This window comes from Schistocerca nitens, chromosome 2 (assembly GCF_023898315.1).
Source record: "Schistocerca nitens isolate TAMUIC-IGC-003100 chromosome 2, iqSchNite1.1, whole genome shotgun sequence".
NCBI classification, from domain to species: domain Eukaryota; kingdom Metazoa; phylum Arthropoda; class Insecta; order Orthoptera; family Acrididae; genus Schistocerca; species Schistocerca nitens.
Genome location: NC_064615.1, coordinates 468,483,903 through 468,511,374, shown reverse-complemented (window position 1 = coordinate 468,511,374; position 27,472 = coordinate 468,483,903). Strand labels below are relative to the sequence as shown.

The 27,472-nt window shown below is 39.6% G+C and overlaps 1 protein-coding gene across 29 annotated transcripts in view; it reads left to right on the top strand.

Moving 5' to 3' along the window:
• The window catches only part of LOC126236381 (uncharacterized), a 345,701-nt gene that overhangs the window by 127,184 nt on the left and 191,045 nt on the right, over positions 1–27,472 (top strand). For 10 of the 29 annotated variants that reach the window (XM_049945641.1, XM_049945640.1, XM_049945663.1 and 7 more), the window contains 2 exons: positions 22,918–23,037; positions 25,687–25,806. The exons of 7 other annotated variants lie outside the window; for them this stretch is intronic. In XM_049945641.1, coding sequence (XP_049801598.1) covers positions 22,918–23,037; positions 25,687–25,806 — 240 coding nt within the window. The remainder of the gene's footprint in view (positions 1–22,917; positions 23,038–25,686; positions 25,807–27,472) is intronic. 12 more of the 29 variants (XM_049945668.1, XM_049945659.1, XM_049945665.1 and 9 more) reach the window with 2 other exon arrangements.

Below are 27,472 nucleotides of genomic sequence, written 5' to 3'. Positions count from 1 at the left end.
TCAATTGGAAAAATTAGTTTTGTTTGTGGTGAGTGTGATAAGACATACTGCCAAACATTGCTAAATTTCTTCTCTGAAAACTATGTAGAACAGATAGCTGAGAACCCCACTCAAGATGGAAGTATATTGGATCAAATGGCAACAGACAGACTGACATCTTTGAGTTTGTCAAAGCCAAAACTGGTACGAGTGACCATGACTTGGTTGTGGCAACAGTGATTACCAAAACACAAAGGACAACTAAAACAAGCAGAGAGGTACATATTTTCAGTGAACTAGATAAAAAATCGGTAGTGTCATATCTCAGCTAGAAACTTGAAACATGTAGCCCAAGGCAGGAACGTATAGAGGAACTATGGCTCAGGTTTAAAAGAATAGTTGATCACTCACTGGACAGATATGAACCCAATAGAACAGTTAATAATGGGAGGGTCACTTCATGGTATAAAGTCACTGTAAATAAACATCAAAGACACAGAGACTATTGCATAATAGGTGTGAAAGAAAGCTTAGGACTATAGATAAAGATATGCTGTATGAAATGTGTTTGGCTGTCAAGAGAGCAATGCATGAAGCCTTCAGTGACTTCCTTAGCAGATTTTTCTCAAATGATCTTCCACAGAACCCAAAAAAACTTTGGTTGCATGTAAAGGCTGTTAGTGACACCAACACTAGTATCACCAATGTTAGTGTCAAGTCCCTAGCAAATGATAAGGGAATTGACATTGAGGGTAGTAAAACAAAAGCCGAAATGCTTAACTCTGTTATCAAATGTTCCTTTACATAGGAAAACCCAGGAGAATATCCCCAATTTAATCCTCATGCCACTGAAATAAATATGAGTGTTGTTGCAAAACAGCTGAAATCGTTAAAACTGAACAAAGTTCCAGGACTCGAATGAATCCCAAACAGATTCTGGACTGAATTTGTGGCTGAGTTAGCCCCTCTTTTAACTGTAATCTGTTGTTGATCCCTCGACCAGAAAACTGTGCCCAGTAGTTAGAAGAAAGCACAGGTCACAGCCATCTCTAAGAAGGGTAGTGGAAGTGATCCACAAAACTACCATTCAATATCCTTGACATTTATTTGTTGTTGAATTGTAGAACGTATTCTGATCTCAAATGTAGTGATGTATGTTGAACAGAATGACCTCCATGCCAGCAAACATGGATTCCATAACCATCGCTCATGTGAAACTCAACTCGTACTTCTCACATGACATACTGAAAGATTTGGATCAAGGCAGTCAGGTAAATGCAATATTTCTTGATATCTGAAAAGCATTTGACTCAGTACCACACCTGTCAAAAGTACGATCATATGAGATATCAAGTGAAATTTGTGACTGGATTGAGGACTTTTTGCTAGGGAGGACAAAGGATGTCATCCTGGATGAAGAGTCATCGTCAGATGTAGAAGTAACTTTGTGTGTGCCCCAGGGAAGTGAGTTGGAACCTGTGCTGTTCATATTGTATATTAATGACCTTGCAGACAATGGTAATGGTAAGCACTTTTTTTTGCAGATGATGCAGTTGTCTATAATGAAGTACTGTTCGAAAGAAGCTGCATAAATGTTCTCTTTTTTTCAGATTCTGATAAGATTTCAAAGTGGTGCAAAGATTAGCAACTGGCTTTAAAGGTTCAAAATGTAGAACTCTGCACTTCACAAAACGAAAAATATTATTGTCCTATGACTGTAATACAAAGAGTCACTGTTGAAATTGACCAGCTCATACAAATACCTGGGTGAAAACTTAATAGGGATTTGAAATGGAATGATCAAATGGGCTCAGTTGTGAGTAAAGCAGGTACTTCAGTTTATTGGTAGAATATTGGGGAAGTGTACAAAACAGTTGTGCGACCAATTCTAGAAATATGCTCAAGTGTGTGGGACCTGTACCAAGTAGGACTAACGGGAGACATTGAATGTATCCAGAGAAGGGAAGCATGAATGATCACAGGTTTGTTTGACCCATGCGAAAGTGTTGCAGAGATGTTGAAGAAACTGAACTGGCAGACTCTTGAAGATCATGTAAACTGTCCCAAAAAAATCTGGCTTTAAATGATGATTCTACAAATATACGACTCCCTATGTATCGCCCACATGGGGGTCATGGGAACAAGATTAATTACTTCACACACGAAGCATTCAGACAATCATTCTCCCCACGCTCCATATGTGAATTGAACGGAAACAAACCCTAATGACTGGTACAATGGGACATACCCTCCGCCATGCACTTCATGATGGTTTTGAGAGTATAAATGTACACAATGTGATCGAAAGTATCTGGACACCCTCAAAAATATAAGTTTTTCATATTAGGTGCATTGTGGTGCCACGTACTGCCAGGTACTCCATATCAGCAACCTCAGTAGCCATTGGACATCATGAGAGAGCAGAATGGGGCACTCTGCAGAACTCATGGACTTCAAACATGGTCAGGTGATTGGGTGTCACTTGTATCATAACGTCTGTACGTGAGATTTCCACACCCATAAACATCCCTAGGTCTACTGTTTCTGATGTGATAGTGAAGTGCAAATGTGAAGGGACACATACAGCACAAAAGCGTACAGGCCAACCTCATCTGTTGACTGGCAGAGACCGCAGACAGTTGAAGAGGGTCGTAATGTATAATAGGCAGACGTCTATCCAGATCATCACATGGGAATTCCAAACTGCATCAGGATCCACTGCAAGTAATATGACAGTTAGGTGGGAGGTAAGAAAACTTGGATTTCATGGTAAATGCCAAAAGACACCTTGCTTGGTGTAAGGAGCATAAACATTAAGCGATTGAACAGTGGAAAAACGTTATGAGGAGTGAAGAATCACGGTACACAATGTGGCGATCCGATGGCAGGATGTGGGTATGGCGAATGCCTGGTGATCATCATGTGTAGTGCCAAAATTAAAATTCGGAGGTGGTGGTGTTACAGCGTGGTCAGGTTTTTCATGGAGAGGGCGTGCACCCCTTGTTGTTTTGCATGGAACTATCGCAGCACTGGCCTACATTGACGTTTTAAGCACCTTCTTGCTTCCCACTGTTGAAGAGCAATTCGGGAATGGCGCTTGCATCTTTCAACACGATTGAGCACCTGTTCATAATGTACGGCCTGTGGCAGAGTGGTTACACAACAATAACATACCTGCAATGGACTGGCCTGCATAGAGTCCTGACCTTAATCTTATAGAACTCCTTTGGGATGTTTTGGAATGCCAAATTCATGGCAGGCCTCACTGACTGACATTGATACCTCTTTTCTGTGCAGTGCTCCATGAAGAATGGGCTGCCATTCCCCAAGAAATCTTCCAGCAACTGATTGAACGTATGGCTGTGAGAGTGGAAGCCGTCATCAGGGCTAAGAGTGGGCCAACACTGTATTAAATTCCAGCATTACCGATGGAGGGCGCCACGAACTTGTAAGTCATTTTCAGCCAGGTGTCCAGATACTTTTGATCACATAGTGTGGATGTAGATGTGAAATAATTTGCATCATATTAGTTCCAGACAACGCTACTTAAACGTCAAAAAATTAGGGTATGTGGTATTAGCCCAAGGCAGTAATCACCTCACAATATATGTGTACATACTCATAGAAGAGTACACACTTTAACATTTGTGGATTACATTGATAGAGGAATTAAGTTCATATGCACAAATATTTGTTTCCAGTAACCAAAGTAACTAAAACGGACGGTACAGTATTTTTGTAAGCAGAAGCTGCCATTAAAAATCATTCTGAGGGTGGGGTTGGTCACTACTAGAGTGAGCATGAGCACCATACAAGACACTAGGACATTTACTCCATGTGATGCAAAGGAAACTCATAATGTTTAGCCATGGATATCATGCACCAATGAGCTGCAAATAAGCTGCTAATCACTCCTGTGTAATGTAGTAAGAAGGAATAACAATAATGAAAAATAATGGTTGGTGCAATACAAAAAAATACGAGAAAAGTAACAACCCACCTATAGGAGATTGAGACACGGAACACAGAAACACGTAAGAGAATACAGCATTCACACTAGTTTTCGAGGATAACTCTCTTTCTAGCAGAAGTACATACATTCTCTCTCTCTCTCTCTCTCTCTCTCTCTCTCTCTCTCTCTCTCTCTCTCTCACTCACACACACACACACACACACACACACACACACGAGCATACACTTCCCTGGCTACTGCAAGACTTATTATTGATAAGCAATTTTTCAGTCCATTATGAAAAGAGTTTTCAACAAACTTACACTCTTAGCAGCAGAAAACCTTCAAATACATCCCTCAGTTCATGCCACTCTCTTATGTACTTGTCATAGTTCGATTATGCATATACATTGACAGAGAAATGCTTACAATATTTTCAGTCATGTACAAAACTTTTATTTCATCACAATTTCTCCCTTGATGTGTCCTCACATTTGCTCACAATGCTGGAACATGTTTTTATGGCCAATTGCTTTAATTCTTTTTTTACATGAGTTTTTCAGTCAGAGGTAATAAACTAATATTGCAATAACTTATAATGTCCTTCCCATACTCCAGTATCGAAAATCAATTACATCGATTTTCCTACTTTACATTCACTACTTTACAGTGAAACCCCTGTTTTGTGTTTTCCCGCAGTACAGACTTAAAAAACCCGAACTGGAGGAAAATGCAGAATCAAGGAAAATGTTAAAACCCCATAAAATATGAGCAGAAACACATGTAAGTGGCATATATGATTAAAAATAACAATCCTCTCCAATACTTTGTATAAAATCTGTTTAAGTGAAGGAAATTATATGTGCAATACAATGTTTTTACAATAATTTGTGGTAACAAATTTTCTGAGTTCTTAAAAAAATCACACATATGTAAAAGCAAATAAAAACTTCCGTGAAATCTTCTCGGGTGATCAGCCGAGTAAAGGCGTCGTCTTCTCGCAACGTTTCGAAGGGTTTCGTACCCATCATCTTCAAGCTTGATGATGATGGGTACGAAACCCTTCGAAACGTTGCGAGAAGACGACGCCTTTACTCGGCTGATCACCCGAGAAGATTTCACGAATGGAATACGCCGAGAAAGTCTCAAATCACAAATAAAAACTTATCAAAACATTGAAATTGATACCTGGTTACAAGGTAATCGAGCTGTTTTCTGACATGCTACAACTACAAATTATATGTTCAAAACACGCGTTTTTGAGATATCGTCCTTTATGCTCACCCAGAAAAAAGCAAAAATTGATGAACATGTTGAATTAACCCAAAAATGTCACAGCAGCTATATGGTTAAAGCATAAGGATAAATGCGGACATCTGCTTAATGACATACTTTGTCACCATTTCTGTTGTTTAATGCTTTTCTTATGAGCCGCACTTCATATGCTCGCCACTGTTAAAGCGTTATTTTAGGCTTGAGGAGAGAAACAGAGGTGTGAAAAAATGAGTTTACTTCCACAACTGATGTTGCAAGCATATTAGAAGTTGGTACAGTGAATTTATGTACTATGTGTAAAATGTAAATTTGAAAGAATGCTCAGGTGGTACAGTTTTGCTCCCTGTCCTCGATCACTGCTGCCAGTCTTTACGCTCTACAGTGTGTGGTGCAAAGTATATACATGAGTAGTGTATGTAGTTGTTGCAACTGTATCGTGTCAGATTTGAACGTGGAAGTCTTTAAAAGGTGCTATCACAAAACCTTTGTGCTATTTCCGTGTGACATCTCTATCACAGCGCTTCATCTGCACGAAAAGTATATTTTCAGCACCTCACAAAATGCTTCCACCCCTACCAGCACTGTTGTTCCTGAAGGACCACTCCTTCTCTCGACACATCCAGTAGGTGAGCTTATTTTAGGTGTTAGTATGGTGTGGTGGCTCTGCTGGCTACTGTGTGACTTCAGTTATGTCCGAGCATATTTTTTGAGACTCAGTGTTTGTATATAAAAGTTTGATCATTGAATTTGTTGGTGAATGAAATTGAGTTATAAATGGCATAAGAAAAGGTGGTGGCTGGTCCCCTTTGTCATGTCTCAGTCCGGAACACTTTGCGTTGACTTTCTTGTTTTTCTGTTAGCACTGCAATCTAGCAGTAGTTTATCAAATTGCGTGGTGATGATAAATGCTGCAAGTCGTGTTGGCAACACTGATCATGGATTACGTCAGCATTTCCTCTCTCACATCTCCCCTCTCCACAATAATCTAAAATATTCCCTTAATTCCGCCACCACGTGTGGTGTAAACCATCTGTCTTTTGAGCCACTTATAACTTGTTCAGTCACATCAAAAATCAATGGGAATAAAATGGGACAAAGTTAAGTTAGACATCGATTAAATACTGAGAACCAAGATAAAACTTAAGAGATAGAAATCTAAAATCAGGGAATTTTTAGCATTGATGTTAAGGGTTTTTCATAGGGGCTATGAATGTATGGCATAGAATCGCAAAAAATGTAAAATTGGAGAATGTAAAATCGAAGTTCCACTGTATTTATGTTTTAAAGAGTATGAAGAATCCAAGCCTATAATGTTTTTTTTTTTTTTTACTACTTCCACCACCACCACCACCACCGCAGTGTATATTTGGGTACATTTATGGTTGTATGTGTGAATGTGTCTACTTTTGTTAGAAAAAGAGCTAGTGCTCAAAAGCTAGTGCGAATGCCATTTTGTGTTGTGTGTTTTTGCGCTCCATATTTTGATTCACTATAGGTGAGTGGCTGCCTTTTCCTTACTTTATGTATAACAAGAAGGAAAGTAGATTAGACTACTTCTTGTCTTATACTCGTTGAGCCAGGAGCATTCTGTAATTAATTCACTAGGATTTTTGTTATCCAGTATAGACAACATTTATTGTAGGAACCTAGTAGTTTATATTTCTAATTGATTACAGCCAGAAAAAGGCTTTCTTATAAACACACAGAAAACAATAATTAGGTACCAGAAACCATTCAATTTTTTCAGACATTTATGGAAAGCTAAGAATGAAACAGAATTGATAACTCATGCACAGGCAATGAGAGAGAGATTATAAATGTGAAGTTGACAACTTTTTGAAAGTGGGGGTAGTTAAATGTCAGGTGTTTACTTTAGGCTCCAGAAAAGTGATATGGCTACGTGGTTGAGAATATGTTACTCATTCTTTGAAATTAACTTACCCATTAACATTTGGGAAGAAGAAAAACTTCCATAACTATGGAAGAAACAAGATCTTCAACATCTCAGAGTATTTGATAACAAAGCACACATTTACATTAAAAAGGCCATAAGTGTACTTTTAAGGTATTGTAACAAAACTGAAATAAGCTGAGTAACCAAAAGTCATGGGATTGATTATCCCATTTGGAGATGATCTGTGTATGGTGTCCAAATGATACCATTAGATGCAGTGTATGGTATGAGTGTATACTCTATATCTGAGTAATCTGTTACAGAGATGTGTAGTAAACATGGCAGCATGTCATGAGTTAAATGATTTTAAATTTTGTGTTATAATCAGTTTAATGTGTGTGGGTAATAGCATACTGGTGATAACACAAGATTTCAGTTTTCGATGTCATCTGTGTCTACAGTGAATCTTCAGTATCACAGAGAGTATGTTTTCACACTTGTAAACTGCCACATGGAATGACTACAACTGTTTGAAGAGTGGGTGTCTCATTGCCCTCCTGTGGCTTTGCAGTGGACAATCTACTGTCAGTCAGATCATTACTGATTTGAATGTGGGACATCAGGAACATATTTCTATCGTAACTGTGCAGAGACAGACAGACTGCATAGACTTTGACAGTTGACAACTGACATCACATTCAGAGCCTTTCCATAACTGTGTAAAACCTCTTTATTCTGACTTATCAGAGACTAATAAAATACTTCACAAGAAATGAAAGAAATCAGATGGTTTTGATCATTTGAATATTATGTGTTTCATTTATGAGTGAGAAGGGGGATGAAATGAGTGAAACAGGATCAGGAGCAGCTGAACCAAAACCATAGACATGAAACAAGCCAAATCTCTTGGACAAGCGCTGTACAAACCTATTCCCATTATATTAATCCTAACATAATAAATGAATACACACACTAGATTTAATCACCAAGATATTTTGTAATATTAAAACCTAAGAAGACAGATCAACATGTTCTTTGCAGATTTTTAAAAAAAATTGCTTCTTACGTGTACCAGCTTGGAAGAAAAAAATTGATCAGCAGATTCCAGCAAATTACTATGACCAAAACTAGAATAATTTGAATCACATTGAGAAAACAAAATTTGGGAAATAACAACTTGCCAGTCTTACAGAAAAACAGTCAGTGCTAAATGGATTTTTGAAACCATGGAAACTTTTGTCTAAATATGGTACTCTATAAGGTGCACAAGTGGCCCAAAGATAAACATTTAAAAGTGTTGGGTTACATAGATGTCTGTCTGGACTTGCTGCCAGGTGTGATTTGGATACTGATTATTGTAATAGCTATTGTATCTTTACAGTATGAATTACATGAAGAAATATCATTCTAATAAGCTTACAAGTGTTTACAAACAAACAAAAAAAGTGTATGGTTTAAAATAAGTACTGCTCTGGTGTAGTATTATGCTGGGCTATGTAGTGGTAAGTGTTAATTACAAGAGACCTCTGTTTTAATCACAGCAATTTGTAAAAAAAATTCCTGCTTCTTGCGGTTCACTTGGCTGACGTGTTCATATGAAGCAATGACCTTCACATGAAGAATTCTTTAAAAGAAAAGGCTGGAAATGAAATGCAAACTCAAGTATCTTGGAGAAGTTACAAACAGCTTAAGCAAGCATTTTGTGATAGGCCAATTATATTATGAAAGTTAAATTCTGAATTAATACACCATAAAGAACTGCAAAGCTACCTCTGTGCTTCTCGATAAGGATCAAGTCCCCAGCTACTTAAATGAGTCAAAAAATTTAGAAAGAAGCAATATAGAATAGTCCTTGTTGAGAAGACATTGGTGTTTTCACATGTGCACCATTAGAGGGCAGATCAGATACTGCCTGTACTGTTACTGAGCATGATACATTGATGAATGGGAACTCAACATTGGATATTTATTAAAATAGGTAGCAGATTGATCTCATGGACTACCAAGAAGCATCCAGCAGCAGCACTTTTAACAAGCAAAACAAATTCTGTGGTGTTGAGTTCAGCATGTCTGGAGGCATTGTTTGTAAAGATTGAAGAGAGAAATATATATTTCCATTTCATCTACATTTACATGACTACTCTGCAATTCACATTTAAGTGCTTGGCAGAGGGTTCGTTGAACCACAGTCATACTCTCTCTCTACCATTCCACTCCCGAACAGCGCGCGGGAAAAACAGAACACCTAAACCTTTCTGTTTGAGCTTTGATTTCTCTTATTTTATTTTGATGATCATTCCTACCTATGTAGGTTGGGCTCAACAAAATATTTTCGCATTCGGAAGAGAAAGTTGGTGACTGAAATTTCGTAAATAGATCTCGCCGCGACGAAAAACGTCTTTGCTGTAATGACTTCCATTCCAATTCGCGTATCGTATCTGCCACACTCTCTCCCCTACTACGTGATAATACAAAACAAGCTGCCCTTTTTTGCACCCTTTCGATGTCCTCCGCCAATCCCACCTCGTAAGGATCCCACACCACACAGCACTATTGTAACAGAGGACGAATGAGTGTAGTGTAAGCTGTCTCTTTAGTGGACTTGTTGCATCTTCTAAGTGTCCTGCCAATGAAACGCAAACTTTGGCTCGCCTTCCCCACAATATTGTCTATGTGGTCTTTCCAACTGAAGTTGTTCATAATTTTAACAACCAGGTACTTAGTTGAATTGACAGCCTTGAGAATTGTACTATTTATCGAGTAATCGAATTCCAACGGATTTCTTTTAAAAATCATGTGGATCACCTCACACTTTTCGTTATTTAGCGTCAACTGCATACTGTTACACCATACATCAATCTTTTCTAAATCGCTTTGCATCTGATACTGGTCTTCGGATGACCTTACTAGACGGTAAATTACAGCATCATCTGTGAACAACCTAAGAGAACTGCTCAGATTGTCACCCAGGTCATTTATATAGATCAGGAACAGCAGGGGTCCCAGGACGCTTCCCTGGGGAACACCTGATATCACTTTAGTTTTACTCGATGATTTGCCGTCTATTACTAAGAACTGCGACCTTCCTGACAGGAAATCACGAATCCAGTCGCACAACTGAGACGATACCCAATAGGCCCGCAGCTTGATTAGAAGTCACTTGTGAAGAACGGTGTCAAAAGCTTTCCGGAAATCTAGAAATACGGAATCAACTTGAGATCCCCTGTCGATAGCGGCCATTACTTCGTGCGAATAAAGAGCTAGCTGCGTTGCACAAGAACGATGTTTTCTGAAACCATGCTGATTATGTATCAATAGATCGTTCCCTTCGAGGTGATTCATAATGTTTGAATACAGTATATGCTCCAAAACCCTACTTCAAGCCGACGTCAATGATATAGGTCTGTAGTTAGATGGATTACTCCTACTACCCTTCTTAAACACTGGTGCGACCTGCACAATTTTCCAATCTGTAGGTACAGATCTATCGGTGAGCGAGCGGTTGTATATGAGTGCTAAGTAGGGAGCTATTGTATCAGCGTAATCTGAAAGGAACCTAATCGGTATACAATCTGGACCTGAAGACTTGCCCGTATCAAGCGATTTGAGTTGCCTCGCAATCCCTAAGGTATCTACTTCTAAGAAACTCATGCTAGCAGCTGTTCGTGTTTCAAATTCTGGAATATTCCATTCATCTTCCCTGGTGAAGGAATTTTGGAAAACTGCGTTCAATAACTCCGCTTTAGCGGCACAGTCGTCGGTAACAGTACCATCGGCACTGCACAGCGAAGGTATTGACTGCGTCTTGCCGCTTGTGTACTTTACATACGACCGGAATTTCTTCGGATTTTCTACCAAATTTCGAGACAATATTTCGTTGTGGAACCTACTGAAGGCGTCTCGCATTGAAGTCCGTACCAAATTTTGGGCGTCTGTAAATTTTAGCCAATCTTCGGGATTTCGCGTTCTTCTGAACTTCGCATGCTTTTTCCATTGCCTCTGCAACAGTGTTCGGACCTGTTTTGTGTACCATGGGGGATCAGTTCCATCTCTTACCAATTTATGAGGTATGAATCTCTCAATTGCTGTTGCTACTATATCTTTGAATTTGAGCCACATCTCGTCTACATTTGCGTAGTCAGTTCGGAAGGAATGGAGATTGTCTCAAAGGAAGGCTTCTAGTGACACTTTATCCGCTTTTTTAAATAAAATTATTTTGCGTTTATCAAAATATCCACGGGTGTGCTGCTGGTCTATAGTGTCCAACGGGCACAATATTTCGGCGATCATACATGTCACCATCATCAGGTGAACTGACGGACTGAGCTCCTGTGAACGTGCCGGCACGGAGATCCGTACGCTATGGCTGCTCAGAGGGAACTGGGTTCGGTCGCGGCGGTGGCCGATTTAAATACCCTCCGCCCGCGGCGCGCTCCCTCTGCCGTCTGCGCCCCGTGCCACGGTCGCGCGGTGGAACAGATTGCGACGGCGTCTGAGATGACGTCGGTGTGATGGCTCTGTCCGCCGTGGTCGTCACAACTATACGTTTGCTCGATTTACTCTTGATTAACCCAATCGCTGGTTCCCAAGCCTTGCTAAGATTATAGCCACAGTCAGGGTTTTTGAGGTCATCATTGGTGCGAATTTCGATGGCCTCTCTAACAACGCTGTCCCAGTATCTCGACGTCTGTACCAGAATCCTCGTGCGGTCATACTCCATGGCGTGATTTTCCGACAAGAAATGTTCAGCGACCGCCGACTTGCTCGGATACATCAGTCGTGTGTGCCTCTGGTGTTCACGGCATCGATCCTCAACGGTACGCATCGTCTGACCAATATACGACTTGCCACATTGACACGGAATCTGGTACACGCCGGCCTTCCTCAAACCGAGGTCATCTTTGGCGCTCCCCGCCAGTGCACGAGTTTTATTTGGAGGACAAAACACAGTTCCGACCCGGTGTTTCTTGAGAATGCGGGCGATTTTCCCCGAGAGTGCGCCTGTGTATGGAATAAATGCAGTGCCTACCTCCTCCCTCGTGACTTCATCCATCTCAACAGGTTGTGCTGCAATGGTTGGGCGGAGAGCACGTTGAATCTGCCACTCTGAGTACCCATTTTTTCGAAATACAGTTCTCAGATGTTCCAATTCCTGGGGTAGACTCTCTGCGTCAGAGATAGTGTGCGCCCTATGTACTAGAGTTTTAAGTACCCCATTCCTCTGTGAAGGGTGGTGGCAGCTGTCTGCGTGCAAATACAGATCAGTGTGCGTTGTCTTCCGATACACCCCATGACCTAGGGTGCCGTCAGCCCTTCTCTTGACCAAGACGTCAAGGAAAGGTAATTTACCCTCCGTTTCAGTCTCCATAGTGAATTTGATGTTGGGGTGTATGGAGTTTAGATGTGTAAGGAAGTCAAGGAGTTTATCCATACCATGTGGCCAGATGACGAACGTGTCGTCCACGTAACGGAAAAAGCAAGTAGGTTTCCATACGGATGACGACAGGGCTTCCTCCTCGAAGTTCTCCATGTACAAATTCGCTACCACCGGTGAGAGTGGGCTACCCATGGCGACTCCCTCCGTTTGTTCGTAGTATTCTCCATTAAAAAGAAAATACGTGGAAGTCAAGACATGCCTAAAAAGTTCAGTGGTCTTCTCGTCAAACTTATGTGGGTAAATGCCCTCATCACTTCCGTAATTCCGTGGATTTTGTTAAACGCCTTGATAGCTTCAGGTTGGATGAGTCAGATATCATGGTGAGTTTTGACGTCGTTTCCTTGTTTACGAGGGTACCCCTGCGAGAGTCACTAGAATTGATTAGTTACAACACAAGTACCTGCACAAGTGCACAGAAAGACAGAGATAAAATGTGTAAATCCATAATTTATGGAAAAAGATTGCTTTTAAGATAAGTGAATGTCTGCCAAAAGTGAGTTTTCACATTCAATACAGCTATTGTACAAATAAGAAATCATAAGAATGTGTTTATGAAATTTGTTAACAAGAAGAGCATGTCAGCATTCCAAAACCAAGTCAATTGTTTCTTATTATGGAGGCAGAAATATATAAGTAAAAATCTTAATGGCAGTAAAGGTACAAAATCATCAGACATACTCTTACCAAGCACTTCTTCTGCCACAGCAGGAAACTGTCATTCCTGCCGTTTGATTTTCTCTTACAGAACCACTGAACTACCCTATTTTGCAGACTGTGATGCCTTTTCAAATCAAGTAAAGAACCATGAAAACATTGAAAGCAGTGGTAGGTACAAACAGTAACCAGGCAGAAATTAAGACATATTAGAAACAAAAATAACAATCATGAAGTGAAGTGTCAGAATTGAATATCTCATTTGATTTAAAGTAATTCTGCTAATTAGCAAGTAAAATGTGCAAAGCAGAAAAATGAACAAGATGTACAGAGTGGAAAACCGTGTTTAAATAAAAACTGCAGCCATGTGTCATGAAATGATTAGTGGGTCACTATGTCACATGGGTTTGCCAGAGACTGCAATTTTGTGCGTGTGTGGTCTATTTTTGACGATGGCCTTGCTGGACGAAAGCTTATTTGTGACAGTCTTTTTGTTGTGCGTATCTGCAACTCAGCATCTCCAATATATGGTGAGTAGCAACTTTCCTTTCATAATAATATTCATAATAGTTACATTCCATCCTGGATTTTCTGTTGTTTGATTATGTTTCATGGGAGTTAAATAATTGTGGAGTAAATATGTGATAATTAAATTAGGTGATGAGGAACATCTTAAATATTTGTATTATTGAAATGTTAAGTTTAGAGGCTTCAGTTTGGTACATAAAGACGACTGCAGTTTTTGTAATATGTTGGTAAAGCTAGTCCAACAGTGACTGCTAATTGTGTGTATCATGAAAATGGAAATGTGATTTTGGTGATCATTACAGTAAAAACTGTTGCTAAAAATGTAATTATGTGCGCCCAGTTAATAGACAAGTATTTCCAGCAGCAACTAAATGTGGCTGCTGTAGCAAATGCCATGCCTTGCAATCCTCACAGTATCCCCATAATGTAGCTTTACTCATTTATTACTACAAATACTGATTATTCTTTGTGCATTGGTGTCTATGTCAATCAAATGCATAAATTGATTATTAAGTTTTACTCACCAGAAGCTCCTCTATAAAGCATATAAAATTTCACTTTAAACAATATTTAATTGTAATGAGGAAGATAAAGAAATGAGGAGTGTTTGATCCAACTTCACTACACACATTAAAAATAAAAGATCTTCTGAAACACTAGAGAAGAGACATCTAGTGAACTTTTGTAATGATTCGCAGTACATGACCAACAAAAGCTACAATTTGACAGTCAGTTTCATATGTCCGCAGTGAGAGGAATTGTAATGGAAGTATTTCATTCAAACTGCTGGATATTACAATTTCACAGAAATGAACAGTGTGATGGACAGGACAAAAAATGGCCACTTAAATAAAATGTAGTGCTCTCCTGTGATTCTTGAGATGTTTCAGTTGTTAAGGTATGATACCAAACACAGCAGAATACTGCAAGAGTCCATAAAAATATTGTGAAATATCAGTTTAACAGGACCGGGGGAAGAGGGGGTGTTACAATCACTGGTCTGTCATCAGACCCAACTGGGGTATAAATAATAATGTCTAATTGTGAGGGTGAGGAAGTGACATGGTGTGGGGGGAGGGAGAAACAGCAGGGGAAGTTATTATGAAAGTAAATACCAATTTGTTGGAAGCCAATTCCAGCTGAAGAAGTTGCTGTGAGAACAAGAGATGGGAATATAGAGTAATTTGAAGGACGCTGATTGATGGAGATTGAAGCAGGGTATTTTTGAAGGAAAGTTGCTTACTGTACAATTCAAAAAAGATGGTGTTAGTGAGAGGTGATACAGATCACCCACCTGTGAAGCAGCATATGTTGAGCAGCATGAAGTGCAACAGAGTGGTATTGTTAATCCCTGACCACAGCTTGGCATTGAAAATTCATACAGTTGAACAGCTGGATTGTTTGTTCAGTTCATAGTTATATAGAACACTGGCAGTGCTTTCAGCTTTCAAAGGTGGTCCAACCATCAACATGGATGAGAAATGCCAGTGACAAGGCTGGAATAAGTGATTTTTTTTTTTGGGGGGGGGGGGGATGTATGGGATGGGAATTGCCCCTATTTCTTCATCAGGCACTTAAACCATGGGACAGGTATATGTAAAGTGAGAGACAAGAATATCTTTTTGGCTGGATCATGTAATAATACTCTGGAAAGCGCGCACTCTCTAGAACAGGTTTGTCAGAAATGTTTTGATTTATTGTTTTTTTCAGCATTGATGTCTGCTGCTCAGCTCTCTTATTGGATGAAGAGTTACATATTTTAAGTAAACATTTGTAATAAGGGAAACTTAAGATTGTATAACATTGGATTTTTACTCTTAGATGCTGGAGCACTGCTGTAATTTGTGACATATAACACAGTAAACAATGAAAACAATCAATTACTGAGAAAATTATTTAACTGTGTAAAGAAAATATCTACTTGCCAAGCAACAGCAGAACACACACATAAAAGACAGTTGTAATTGGCAAGCTTTCGGAGTCAGCAGCTCCTTCTTCAGGCCCTTCAATCCTTCTGCCTGAAATTAAATAATATAACATAGTAAGAAACTCTATAATAATGCAAACACAGAACATTAACTAGAGTGTCTTCTACAGTGATGGGAAGTGAAGAATATTGTAAGATAGGGAAGGTTAACTAAGAGCTTTGCAAAATTGAGATTGTAGAAATTTATTTAGACGGAAAACTGTTTTGTTGCTAAAATAATTATTAACTCCAGAAATATTTTAAAGAAATTGCAGAATATAAAAATTTTGACAAAGCAGCAAAAATTGCAGCCAGGATTGGAAGTAAGAGACTGTCGTTATATCAAGGAGAGCAATACAAAATTATTAGTCATTTGTGGAAGAACCAAAATTTCTTACTTGTCCCATGAATATTCTGATACTGAATGACTGAACCCCTTTGGTTGGGTATCTGAAAAATGAAACTGAAAATACACCAGAAAATACATTTCATATGCTTGCTGATCTTGTGACTGTGTTAATGTTAACTCCTTCCAAACTGAAATGTTTCAGTATCACTGAGCTTTGCAGTTGAAGTGCCAGATGGGAATCATTGCAGTCACCATCAAGCATGAAAATAACAATCAAAAGTTTGAAGACAAGAAGTATTGCTAAGTTAATTTTGAAAGCTACATGTAGTTGTGATAGAATTATTCTTATTTTCTGAATTAAGAATTGTGCTTGCAGAGAGAAACTAAATAAGACGGTTCAATAACATTTTGGACATGTGGAAGGGAAGACACATTACTTTCTCATTTTGCCACCCCCCCCCCCCCCCCTGGGCTACATTACTGTCACCCTGCCCCCCTCCCTCTCCTCGCTCCTTCCCTGTTGACCACTCCTTTCACTCTCTCGGAGTTCTGATTTGTGTCGACCTGGCTATCCACCTGGTTTCCTGTATTGGTTGCAATTTTGTTTCTTTTACCTGTTCTTTCAGCTATTTGTGGCATTTAGGTCCCCACTTGAGATTTGACCTCCACTTCAAAATTTCCTGTTTTTAGTGTGAGCCATTTGCGGAAGAACTCCCTCCTTAGCATCTATGGTGTGGATTCCTCTGCCCCCTTCCTTCTCCTCTCCCTTCCCCACTGTAGCCCCTTCCACCCTGCTTGGTCACCACGCATGTAGCCAGTCTGTGTGGTGGGGCTGTTATATACCCATATGGCTGAGCCCCCTGACAACACAGGGATCACACTAGTGATACCTGAGCTGTTCCCTCCCCATGTATGCCAAGGAGTGGTTGCTTATCTTCTTGGAGCATCGGAACTCCCAGTAACGGCCGACATGCCAGACGGCTCTTGCTGTGACTGGGTGGTGCCCATGGGGGGAGCCCTTGGTTGGAGTGGGTGGTATCAGGGTGGCTGCATGGTGCATGAATTGTATCACACTGCAAAAATCTGGCTGTTCTCGAACTGCCGCCTCTTTGAATGGTGAAGGATCATTGAATGCTGCTTTGTATGACCCAGCAACCTTCCCTTCCCTAGCTACAGCATGGGAGGAGGGGCAGGCTCGTTGTCTTGGGATGAAACACTTTCCCTGTCACCTCGTCTGTACTAGGATTAATGGGGACACATTCACCACCGCAAAGCCATTGTTTTTTGTGGAGAATATTGAGAACATGTTTAGTGAAGTGGAGTCTCTTAGCAAGATGTTGTTGGTCTCCCTGTTGATCAAAGCTTCTCCTGCCACCCAATCCGCAGCTCTTAGTGCCTCTGATCATATTGGCAATGTCCCAGTTTCTATTACGCCTCACCAATCTCTGAATATGGTCCAGGGAGTGATTTTTCATTGGGACCTCATCCTGCGAATGGATGAGGAACTCTGGACTAATCTGGAGCGGCGTGGCATTAATTTTGTTTGACGTGTGGAGAACGGTCGCAAAGACAACTGCACCAATATTGGTGCCTTCATTCTGGATTTCGAGGGAGATACCCTCTCGGAGATGGTCAAGGTTATGTGCTACAGATGTGACACGAAGCCATACGCCCCTCCACCTATGCGGTGCTTCTGTGCTTTCGTTTGGGGCATATGTCTTACTGTGGCCACCCACTCCTTGAGGGAAGCCCCTGTATTCTGCCACCTGTGTGTGTCAGTTGTGCTGACCGCCACTCCCCTCACTCGCTGGATTGCCCGGATTACAAGAGAAAAAAAGAAGTTCCAAGAATTCAAGTCCCTGGATTGCCTGTCGTATGCTGAGGCTCACCAAAAGTATGAGATACTCCATCCAGTGTCACTATCTTCAACTTTTGCCTCTGTTACTTCATTTCCTCTTCCTTACCCCCTCCCCTCCCCTCCCCTCCCCTCCCCTCCCCTCCCCCCCATTTCGCACACCCTCCTCTCCAGCAGTTACACATTAAACACAGATGTGTACAGGGATGCCAATCGCATTTCACTGCCACACACCATTGATGCAAAATTACGAGTGTTCTGGAATTTTCTGAACAGACCTCATATGCTGGGGCTCTGCCACTGCCCTTGTTGATTTGTCTGATTTTGATGGCTGTCTCATATACTAATACCAGTGCAATCATTTCTCAATAAAATTATGTCTGGTGTTAAAGCATGCATCATATCCAATTTTCTTACTTATTCTTTTGTTTTGTATTAATGTTAGATTACATTCTTCTTGTCACACAGAACGTTAAGCTCTTCTCAGAGAAATGAAGATTTTTTTTCAGAAATAAAGATTTTTTTTTTGTTAATGCTCACAACCATAATGCCTCTGGACATGCCGAAGTTAAAGCCATGTAGTCCCACGCATTGTGAAAAGCACTGTTGTTGCTAGGTTTCTGGTGTTGTGTGGAATTGATACCTAATGTACCTTAAATAAAAATCTACATAGATGTAGATTTATGCTAGTAAGTCTCTCCTGCTCAGTCTGCATTGCCAAATCTAACAACGAACTGATACTCTTATTAGAATAATTGCATTTTCGTGTCTTTCATTGCTTTTTGATACTGTAGAATCATTCCATCCAGTTTGTTAGGAGTGTGACAACAATCATAAATCTGAAGAAATAAACTCTCTTCATTTAAAAATACTGGTACTTTGATGGCTTCATTCCTATGATCATGCCACATTTCGGATGTTAAACTGACATGCAAATGTGTGCTTTTGAAGTAATTGTACCCAAAATTGAAGAAAAATTGAAATTCCTTATGGCGAACGAAGTGCCATGTGTTAATGGAATTCATGTTTGATTTTAGACTGAATATACTGCTGAAGTATCCCCTTTGCAGCTAATATATTTTTGAGAATCTCCTGATGACTGAAAAGTGCAATGTGGTTGCAAAAGACAACAAATGACTCCAGTTTAAGAGCAAGTGAATAGATGTACAAAATTGTAGACAAGTATTTGTAACGTCTGTCAAAGGACCCTAGAGAACAATCTAAGCTGTTCTCACACACAGCACCACAAATATGCGGTTATTGAGTGTGTTTCCTAAATATGTGTTTGCAAATTTTTTTGGCTTGCAGAGCACAGTATGTTACATTGTAAGAGTAGTGGTGTATGACCAACAGCCTTATCACGCCTGGCATGATTGCAGATGATTTTGCTGTGTAGGGAAAAGTAACACTGCTAGATGAGTGGAACTAAGTCCAGAACAGGTTAAGTGGACTCTCTCCTTCATCATCTTAAATGCGGATAAAGTAAACGTAATGGTGATAAAGAAGGAAAAAAAACTCAGTAATGTCATATTTCAGTAATAATATTAAACTTCTGGAGCCTTGTGAAATGGAATGAACGCACAAAATCACTAGAACTGAAGGAAAATAAAAAAGAAAAAATAATTTGTTGGCATAATTCTGGACAAGTGCAGTGCATCTGTATAGGAAATTGCATGCACAACTCCGGTATGTGCTGCTGTTGGGTACTGTTCAGTTGCTTTGGAAGATCAAGAGGACTTAATGGAAAACATCAAAGATAAGCATAGATGTAGTGTTGGAATGAAAACAGTCTGTATTAAATTCTAACAGAGATTACTATAGGAAATTGTATGTTCTGTAGCAGGGAAACAGTGTATAATACAATAGAAAACTCCAGCATATAAACAACAAAGAGGAAGGGCAATCACTGATTTGTAGGTGATTGATGCATGTTGCATAGAAACATCTAACATTGCTGAGATGTTTTTGGTCTTAAAGTTACTGCTCTTTTTTCTTGTTTAAGTATTCAGTCTCCTACACACTCACATGGACATCCAAAGGCAACAATCCACAGCTGTCGTGGCACTCTATGATGTGGGTGGGTGCATTTGGATGTCTGTTTGCAAAGGTGTACTTAAATTAAAAGAAGAGTGGTAGCTGAAAACCTAGTATAATTTCTATGCCTTTGCATGTTTCTGTGTGTCACATATGCCAGATACACTTTATTAAAAGAATGTGTAATGTGTGAGTGCAAAACATCCTTAAGTGGTACTTGTCTGTTTCTCTGGTGCATACCAGTACAGATTGGGTGAAGAAATGGCAAAATTTAAATAAGAGCTGTATGATTTGTGACAGATATATTTGAATGACTTGTGAATATTACAGGGAGACACACACATTACACTTCAGTGAAGTATCACACAAGAAAGGCTATATAAACCAAGAATGCCCTTTACGGAGAAGTCAGCAAAGTTGCTATCTAACGTTTGTGTATATATATAATAGATACTGTCAAGATATATTTATGAAGGTGAAAACATGCACAGTGGGGAGAAGTGTCATTTTTTCCTGTACTGGAATAGTGAGAAATGCATGCAATGCTAATACAAGACTCACTGACCATAAGCAGTACAGTTGCTTATGGAGTATCCTCATAGGGGCAGATATTTCATCATCTTTTCTAAAGTACAAATATTTCCAGAAATTAAGATTTAATGTATAATTCTGACACCTTGAAGCCATATTTATAAAACCTTACAAACTACACTTACAACAGTATTGACTAAATCCAGCTAAATAAATTGCTCTGGGTATCAAGGAATAATGATGAAAATATTTTTATAAAATTTAAATTTCATTACTAGCATTCCTCTTTTTCATGTGACCATTTACTATTATGTTTGTCACTGGTAAAAGACTTCCTTATTAACTCAGTTCCATTCAAAAACTGGTATAAACAAATTTAAATACAGAAAAGCTTCTTTCATGACATACAAGCTTCTTTCATGACATACAAGCTTCTTTCATGACATACAAGCTTCTGTCATGACATACAAGCTTCTGTCATGACATACAAGCTTCTGTCATGACATACAAGCTTCTGTCATGACATACAAGCTTCTGTCATGACATACAAGCTTCTGTCATGACATACAAGCTTCTGTCATGACATACAAGCTTCTGTCATGACATACAAGCTTCTGTCATGACATACCAGCTTCTGTCATGACATACCAGCTTCTGTCATGACATACAAGCTTCTTTCCATGACTGACATACAAGCTTCTTTCCATGACTGACATACAAGCTTCTTTCCATGACTGACATACAAGCTTCTTTCCATGACTGACATACAAGCTTCTTTCCATGACTGACATACAAGCTTCTTTCCATGACTGACATACAAGCTTCTTTCCATGACTGACATACAAGCTTCTTTCCATGACTGACATACAAGCTTCTTTCCATGACTGACATACAAGCTTCTTTCCATGACTGACATACAAGCTTCTTTCCATGACTGACATACAAGCTTCTTTCCAAGACTGACATACAAGCTTCTTTCCAAGACTGACATACAAGCTTCTTTCCAAGACTGACATACAAGCTTCTTTCCATGACTGACATACAAGCTTCTTTCCATGACTGACATACAAGCTTCTTTCCATGACTGACATACAAGCTTCTTTCCATGACTGACATACAAGCTTCTTTCCATGACTGACATACAAGCTTCTTTCCATGACATACAAGCTTCTTTCCATGACATACAAGCTTCTTTCCATGACATACAAGCTTCTTTCCATGACATACAAGCTTCTTTCCATGACATACAAGCTTCTTTCCATGACATACAAGCTTCTTTCCATGACATACAAGCTTCTGTCCATGACATACAAGCTTCTTTCCATGACATACAAGCTTCTGTCATGACATACAAGCTTCTGTCATGACATACAAGCTTATGTCATGACATACAAGCTTCTGTCATGACATACCAGCTTCTTTCCATGACTGACATACAAGCTTCTTTCCATGACTGACATACAAGCTTCTTTCCATGACTGACATACAAGCTTCTTTCCATGACTGACATACAAGCTTCTTTCCATGACTGACATACAAGCTTCTTTCCATGACTGACATACAAGCTTCTTTCCATGACTGACATACAAGCTTCTTTCCATGACTGACATACAAGCTTCTTTCCATGACTGACATACAAGCTTCTTTCCATGACTGACATACAAGCTTCTTTCCATGACTGACATACAAGCTTCTTTCCATGACTGACATACAAGCTTCTTTCCATGACTGACATACAAGCTTCTTTCCATGACTGACATACAAGCTTCTTTCCATGACTGACATACAAGCTTATTTCATGTGTAACATATTATATTCAAAATATCTTATTAATATGCTCTCCAGGAAGACTCTCAGCACATTGGCTTTTGGGGGTAGGAGAATTGATAAAATTTGCAAGATGATTTACAACTTTGGACATAATTGACTTATTTTGCATTGTATTAATCTTAGTCCAGCACACAATGCAGTGTACACAGGCATTTCCTTTGCTGTTCTCAATTGTCCTCACTGTGTACAGTTTAATTTCATGTGTCATTAACTCTACATATCATGTCTTAATTCATATACGCAAGTAAATGAGGCACTGCCTTTTAATGAAGTCAGTCTAAGTTGGGCAGCAAGGGAAAGCTGTCATTGTCAATTGATTATATTTGATTTTTACTGATTTATCTAGCCCCCATGAGCCAACGCACCAAGTATCTTAAAGATTGTATGAATAATATTCATTACTACAATATATTAGTAGCATTACAGACATCATAAGTTAATGTGAAAAGCAATTCTTTATAATGTACATACCAATTTATTCTTTTAAAATGACTTTCAATCTCGTCTCTCATGTTATATTACACAGAATGTCATATATATCAATGGTTGTGTGAGATCTCTCTGTGTTAAAAAAATTTGCCTTCACTTTGAGCCCAGCTATCAACTATTCAAATTACTGATCACTGTGTCTAGGACGTGATAGGAAAGCCTGCGGAGGAAGAGCTGCCAAAGCACTGTGATGTAAACCAGGACACCAAGCAAAGCAGCTATCAGCAACAAGAATCTGAGGTGCCAAGGTCAATATTAAATCAGGTGAGCCAGCCATGTTGTACACTGTTTCAATGTTCAGATGGATAAAATTTGTTCCAAATAAATGAAGTTTACCATGGTACTCAAGGTAGGTTTTTGCTTCAGGCAATACTGGTGATAATGCTAGCGACTAGTTTAGTGTTGTGTTAACAGAAAAGTAAAATGCAACTGAAAGAATGTGTTCTATCAAAATAGGTTGCTATCTTATTAAATGATGTAATGTATAGCTTTCTGTAGCTATGTAGTGGGAGCCAGGATGGGTGGTGTAATTAGGTAGTTTTGTGTAATGGTGCCAGATGGATGTCCGCTGATAAATCATAGAAGCAGAAGTACCTTTATTTATTTATTCAATCAGGTACAGAGTCTGTGTTGTTGCAGTCAGTGGCCAAAGTCCAACACTGGCCCTGGAGTATGGAGAGTGTGCTGAATTTAGCAAGTGGCCTTTGATGAAATGGTCAGTTCACAGTGCTGAACAGAGTGCAGTCAGACAAAGGAGGTTTTAGTTTTACAGGTACCTTGAATTGATCGAGCACACAATGACAAGTTAAGGAAAAGAGAAAAGCACCCTTATTGCACAACGAGTGAAGTGCGCAGTGGTTAACACTTTGGACGTATGTTCAGGAGGATTATGATTCAGATCATTGACCAGCCATCCAGGCTTAGGTTTTCCATGATTTCCCTAAAGCACTTCAAACAAATACTGTGATGGTTCCTTTGAAATGACAGAACCAATTTCCTTCTCCATCTTTCTTTAACATAACCTGAGCTTGTGCTCCATATCTGATGCCTCTTTGTCAACAGGACATTAACTACTTATGCCACGCTAATCAGTGGATAAATGATTTTGGCCAAATTAGGAATAAAATGTACATAATAATTGACATGCCCCAAAATGATAGAAATGTCAGGAAAGTGATTTTGTTGTTTGTAACTAATTCATTTCTCATGCCATACATCCACACACTTCCATCCTCCCACCATACTCAAGAGCCAGCTACAAAGGAGTGCTCCATGCATTACTCATTACCATCCCAGACTGGGAAAACTGAATTACTTCCTTCGTTAGGGCTTTGATTATCTGTCATGCCCCAAAATTGGGGACACCCAATCCAAGATACATCCCACCCTCTTCTAAAGTGGTATTCAGTCACCCACCTAAACTCTCAACATCCTAGTCCATCCTTATGCTGCTCCCAGCCCCAGCCCTGTGTCACAGGCACTATATCCCTGATGAACACTCAGGTGCAAGACATGTCAATTTACCCACACAGCACTTTGTATTCCACTCCTGTGACAGGCTAATCCTAAACCATCACAGACCAGACAACCTGTGAAAGCAGTCATGTCATATACTAGCTCTGCTGCAATCATTGCACAACCTTTTGCTCATATATTGGTATGACTACCAACCAGCTGTCCACTAGGATGAATGGCCATTGCTAAACTGTGGCCGAGAGTAAAGTGGACCACCCTGTGGCACAACATGCAGCTGAACATAACATGCTTGATTTCAGTGGCTGCTTCACAACTTGGACCAACTTTTATGAACCATGAAGATGGAAGTTATCCTTACAGCACAGTCTCCACTCCTAAAATTATCTGTTTGTCACTGGTAAAAGACTTCCTTATTAACTCAGTTCCATTCAAAAACTGGTATAAACAAATTTAAATACAGACAAGCTTCTGTCATGACACACAAGCTTCTGTCATGACACACAAGCTTCTGTCATGACACACAAGCTTCTGTCATGACACACAAGCTTCTGTCATGACACACAAGCTTCTGTCATGACACACAAGCTTCTGTCATGACACACAAGCTTCTGTCATGACACACAAGCTTCTGTCATGACACACAAGCTTCTGTCATGACACACAAGCTTCTGTCATGACACACAAGCTTCTTTCATGACACACAAGCTTCTTTCATGACACACAAGCTTCTTTCATGACACACAAGCTTCTTTCATGACATACAAGCTTCTTTCATGTGTAACATATTATATTCAAAATATCTTATTAATATGCTCTCCAGGAAGACTCTCAGCACATTGGCTTTTGGGGGTAGGAGAATTGATAAAATTTGCAAGATGATTTACAACTTTGGACATAATTGACTTATTTTGCATTGTATTAATCTTAGTCCAGCACACAATGCAGTGTACACAGGCATTTCCTTTGCTGTTCTCAATTGTCCTCACTGTGTACAGTTTAATTTCATGTGTCATTAACTCTACATATCATGTCTTAATTCATATACGCAAGTAAATGAGGCACTGCCTTTTAATGAAGTCAGTCTAAGTTGGGCAGCAAGGGAAAGCTGTCATTGTCAATTGATTATATTTGATTTTTACTGATTTATCTAGCCCCCATGAGCCAACGCACCAAGTATCTTAAAGATTGTATGAATAATATTCATTACTACAATATATTAGTAGCATTACAGACATCATAAGTTAATGTGAAAAGCAATTCTTTATAATGTACATACCAATTTATTCTTTTAAAATGACTTTCAATCTCGTCTCTCATGTTATATTACACAGAATGTCATATATATCAATGGTTGTGTGAGATCTCTCTGTGTTAAAAAGTTTGCCTTCACTTTGAGCCCAGCTATCAACTATTCAAATTACTGATCACTGTGTCTAGGACGTGATAGGAAAGCCTGCGGAGGAAGAGCTGCCAAAGCACTGTGATGTAAACCAGGACACCAAGCAAAGCAGCTATCAGCAACAAGAATCTGAGGTGCCAAGGTCAATATTAAATCAGGTGAGCCAGCCATGTTGTACACTGTTTCAATGTTCAGATGGATAAAATTTGTTCCAAATAAATGAAGTTTACCATGGTACTCAAGGTAGGTTTTTGCTTCAGGCAATACTGGTGATAATGCTAGTGACTAGTTTAGTGTTGTGTTAACAGAAAAGTAAAATGCAACTGAAAGAATGTGTTCTATCAAAATAGGTTGCTATCTTATTAAATGATGTAATGTATAGCTTTCTGTAGCTATGTAGTGGGAGCCAGGATGGGTGGTGTAATTAGGTAGTTTTGTGTAATGGTGCCAGATGGATGTCCTCCGCTGATAAATCATAGAAGCAGAAGTACCTTTATTTATTTATTCAATCAGGTACAGAGTCTGTGTTGTTGCAGTCAGTGGCCAAAGTCCAACACTGGCCCTGGAGTATGGAGAGTGTGCTGAATTTAGCAAGTGGCCTTTGATGAAATGGTCAGTTCACAGTGCTGAACAGAGTGCAGTCAGACAAAGGAGGTTTTAGTTTTACAGGTACCTTGAATTGATAGAGCACACAATGACAAGTTAAGGAAAAGAGAAAAGCACCCTTATTGCACAACGAGTGAAGTGCGCAGTGGTTAACACTTTGGACGTATGTTCAGGAGGATTATGATTCAGATCATTGACCAGCCATCCAGGCTTAGGTTTTCCATGATTTCCCTAAAGCACTTCAAACAAATACTGTGATGGTTCCTTTGAAATGACAGAACCAATTTCCTTCTCCATCTTTAACATAACCTGAGCTTGTGCTCCATATCTGATGCCTCTTTGTCAACAGGACATTAACTACTTATGCCACGCTAATCAGTGGATAAATGATTTTGGCCAAATTAGGAATAAAATGTACATAATAATTGACATGCCCCAAAATGATAGAAATGTCAGGAAAGTGATTTTGTTGTTTGTAACTAATTCATTTCTCATGCCATACATCCACACACTTCCATCCTCCCACCATACTCAAGAGCCAGCTACAAAGGAGTGCTCCATGCATTACTCATTACCATCCCAGACTGGGAAAACTGAATTACTTCCTTCGTTAGGGCTTTGATTATCTGTCATGCCCCAAAATTGGGGACACCCAATCCAAGATACATCCCACCCTCTTCTAAAGTGGTATTCAGTCACCCACCTAAACTCTCAACATCCTAGTCCATCCTTATGCTGCTCCCAGCCCCAGCCCTGTGTCACAGGCACTATATCCCTGATGAACACTCAGGTGCAAGACATGTCAATTTACCCACACAGCACTTTGTATTCCACTCCTGTCACAGGCTAATCCTAAACCATCACAGACCAGACAACCTGTGAAAGCAGTCATGTCATATACTAGCTCTGCTGCAATCATTGCACAACCTTTTGCTCATATATTGGTATGACTACCAACCAGCTGTCCACTAGGATGAATGGCCACTGCTAAACTGTGGCCGAGAGTAAAGTGGACCACCCTGTGGCACAACATGCAGCTGAACATAACATGCTTGATTTCAGTGGCTGCTTCACAACTTGGACCAACTTTTCTGAACCATGAAGATGGAAGTTATCCTTACAGCACAGTCTCCACTCCTAAAATTATCTGTTTGTCACTGGTAAAAGACTTCCTTATTAACTCAGTTCCATTCAAAAACTGGTATAAACAAATTTAAA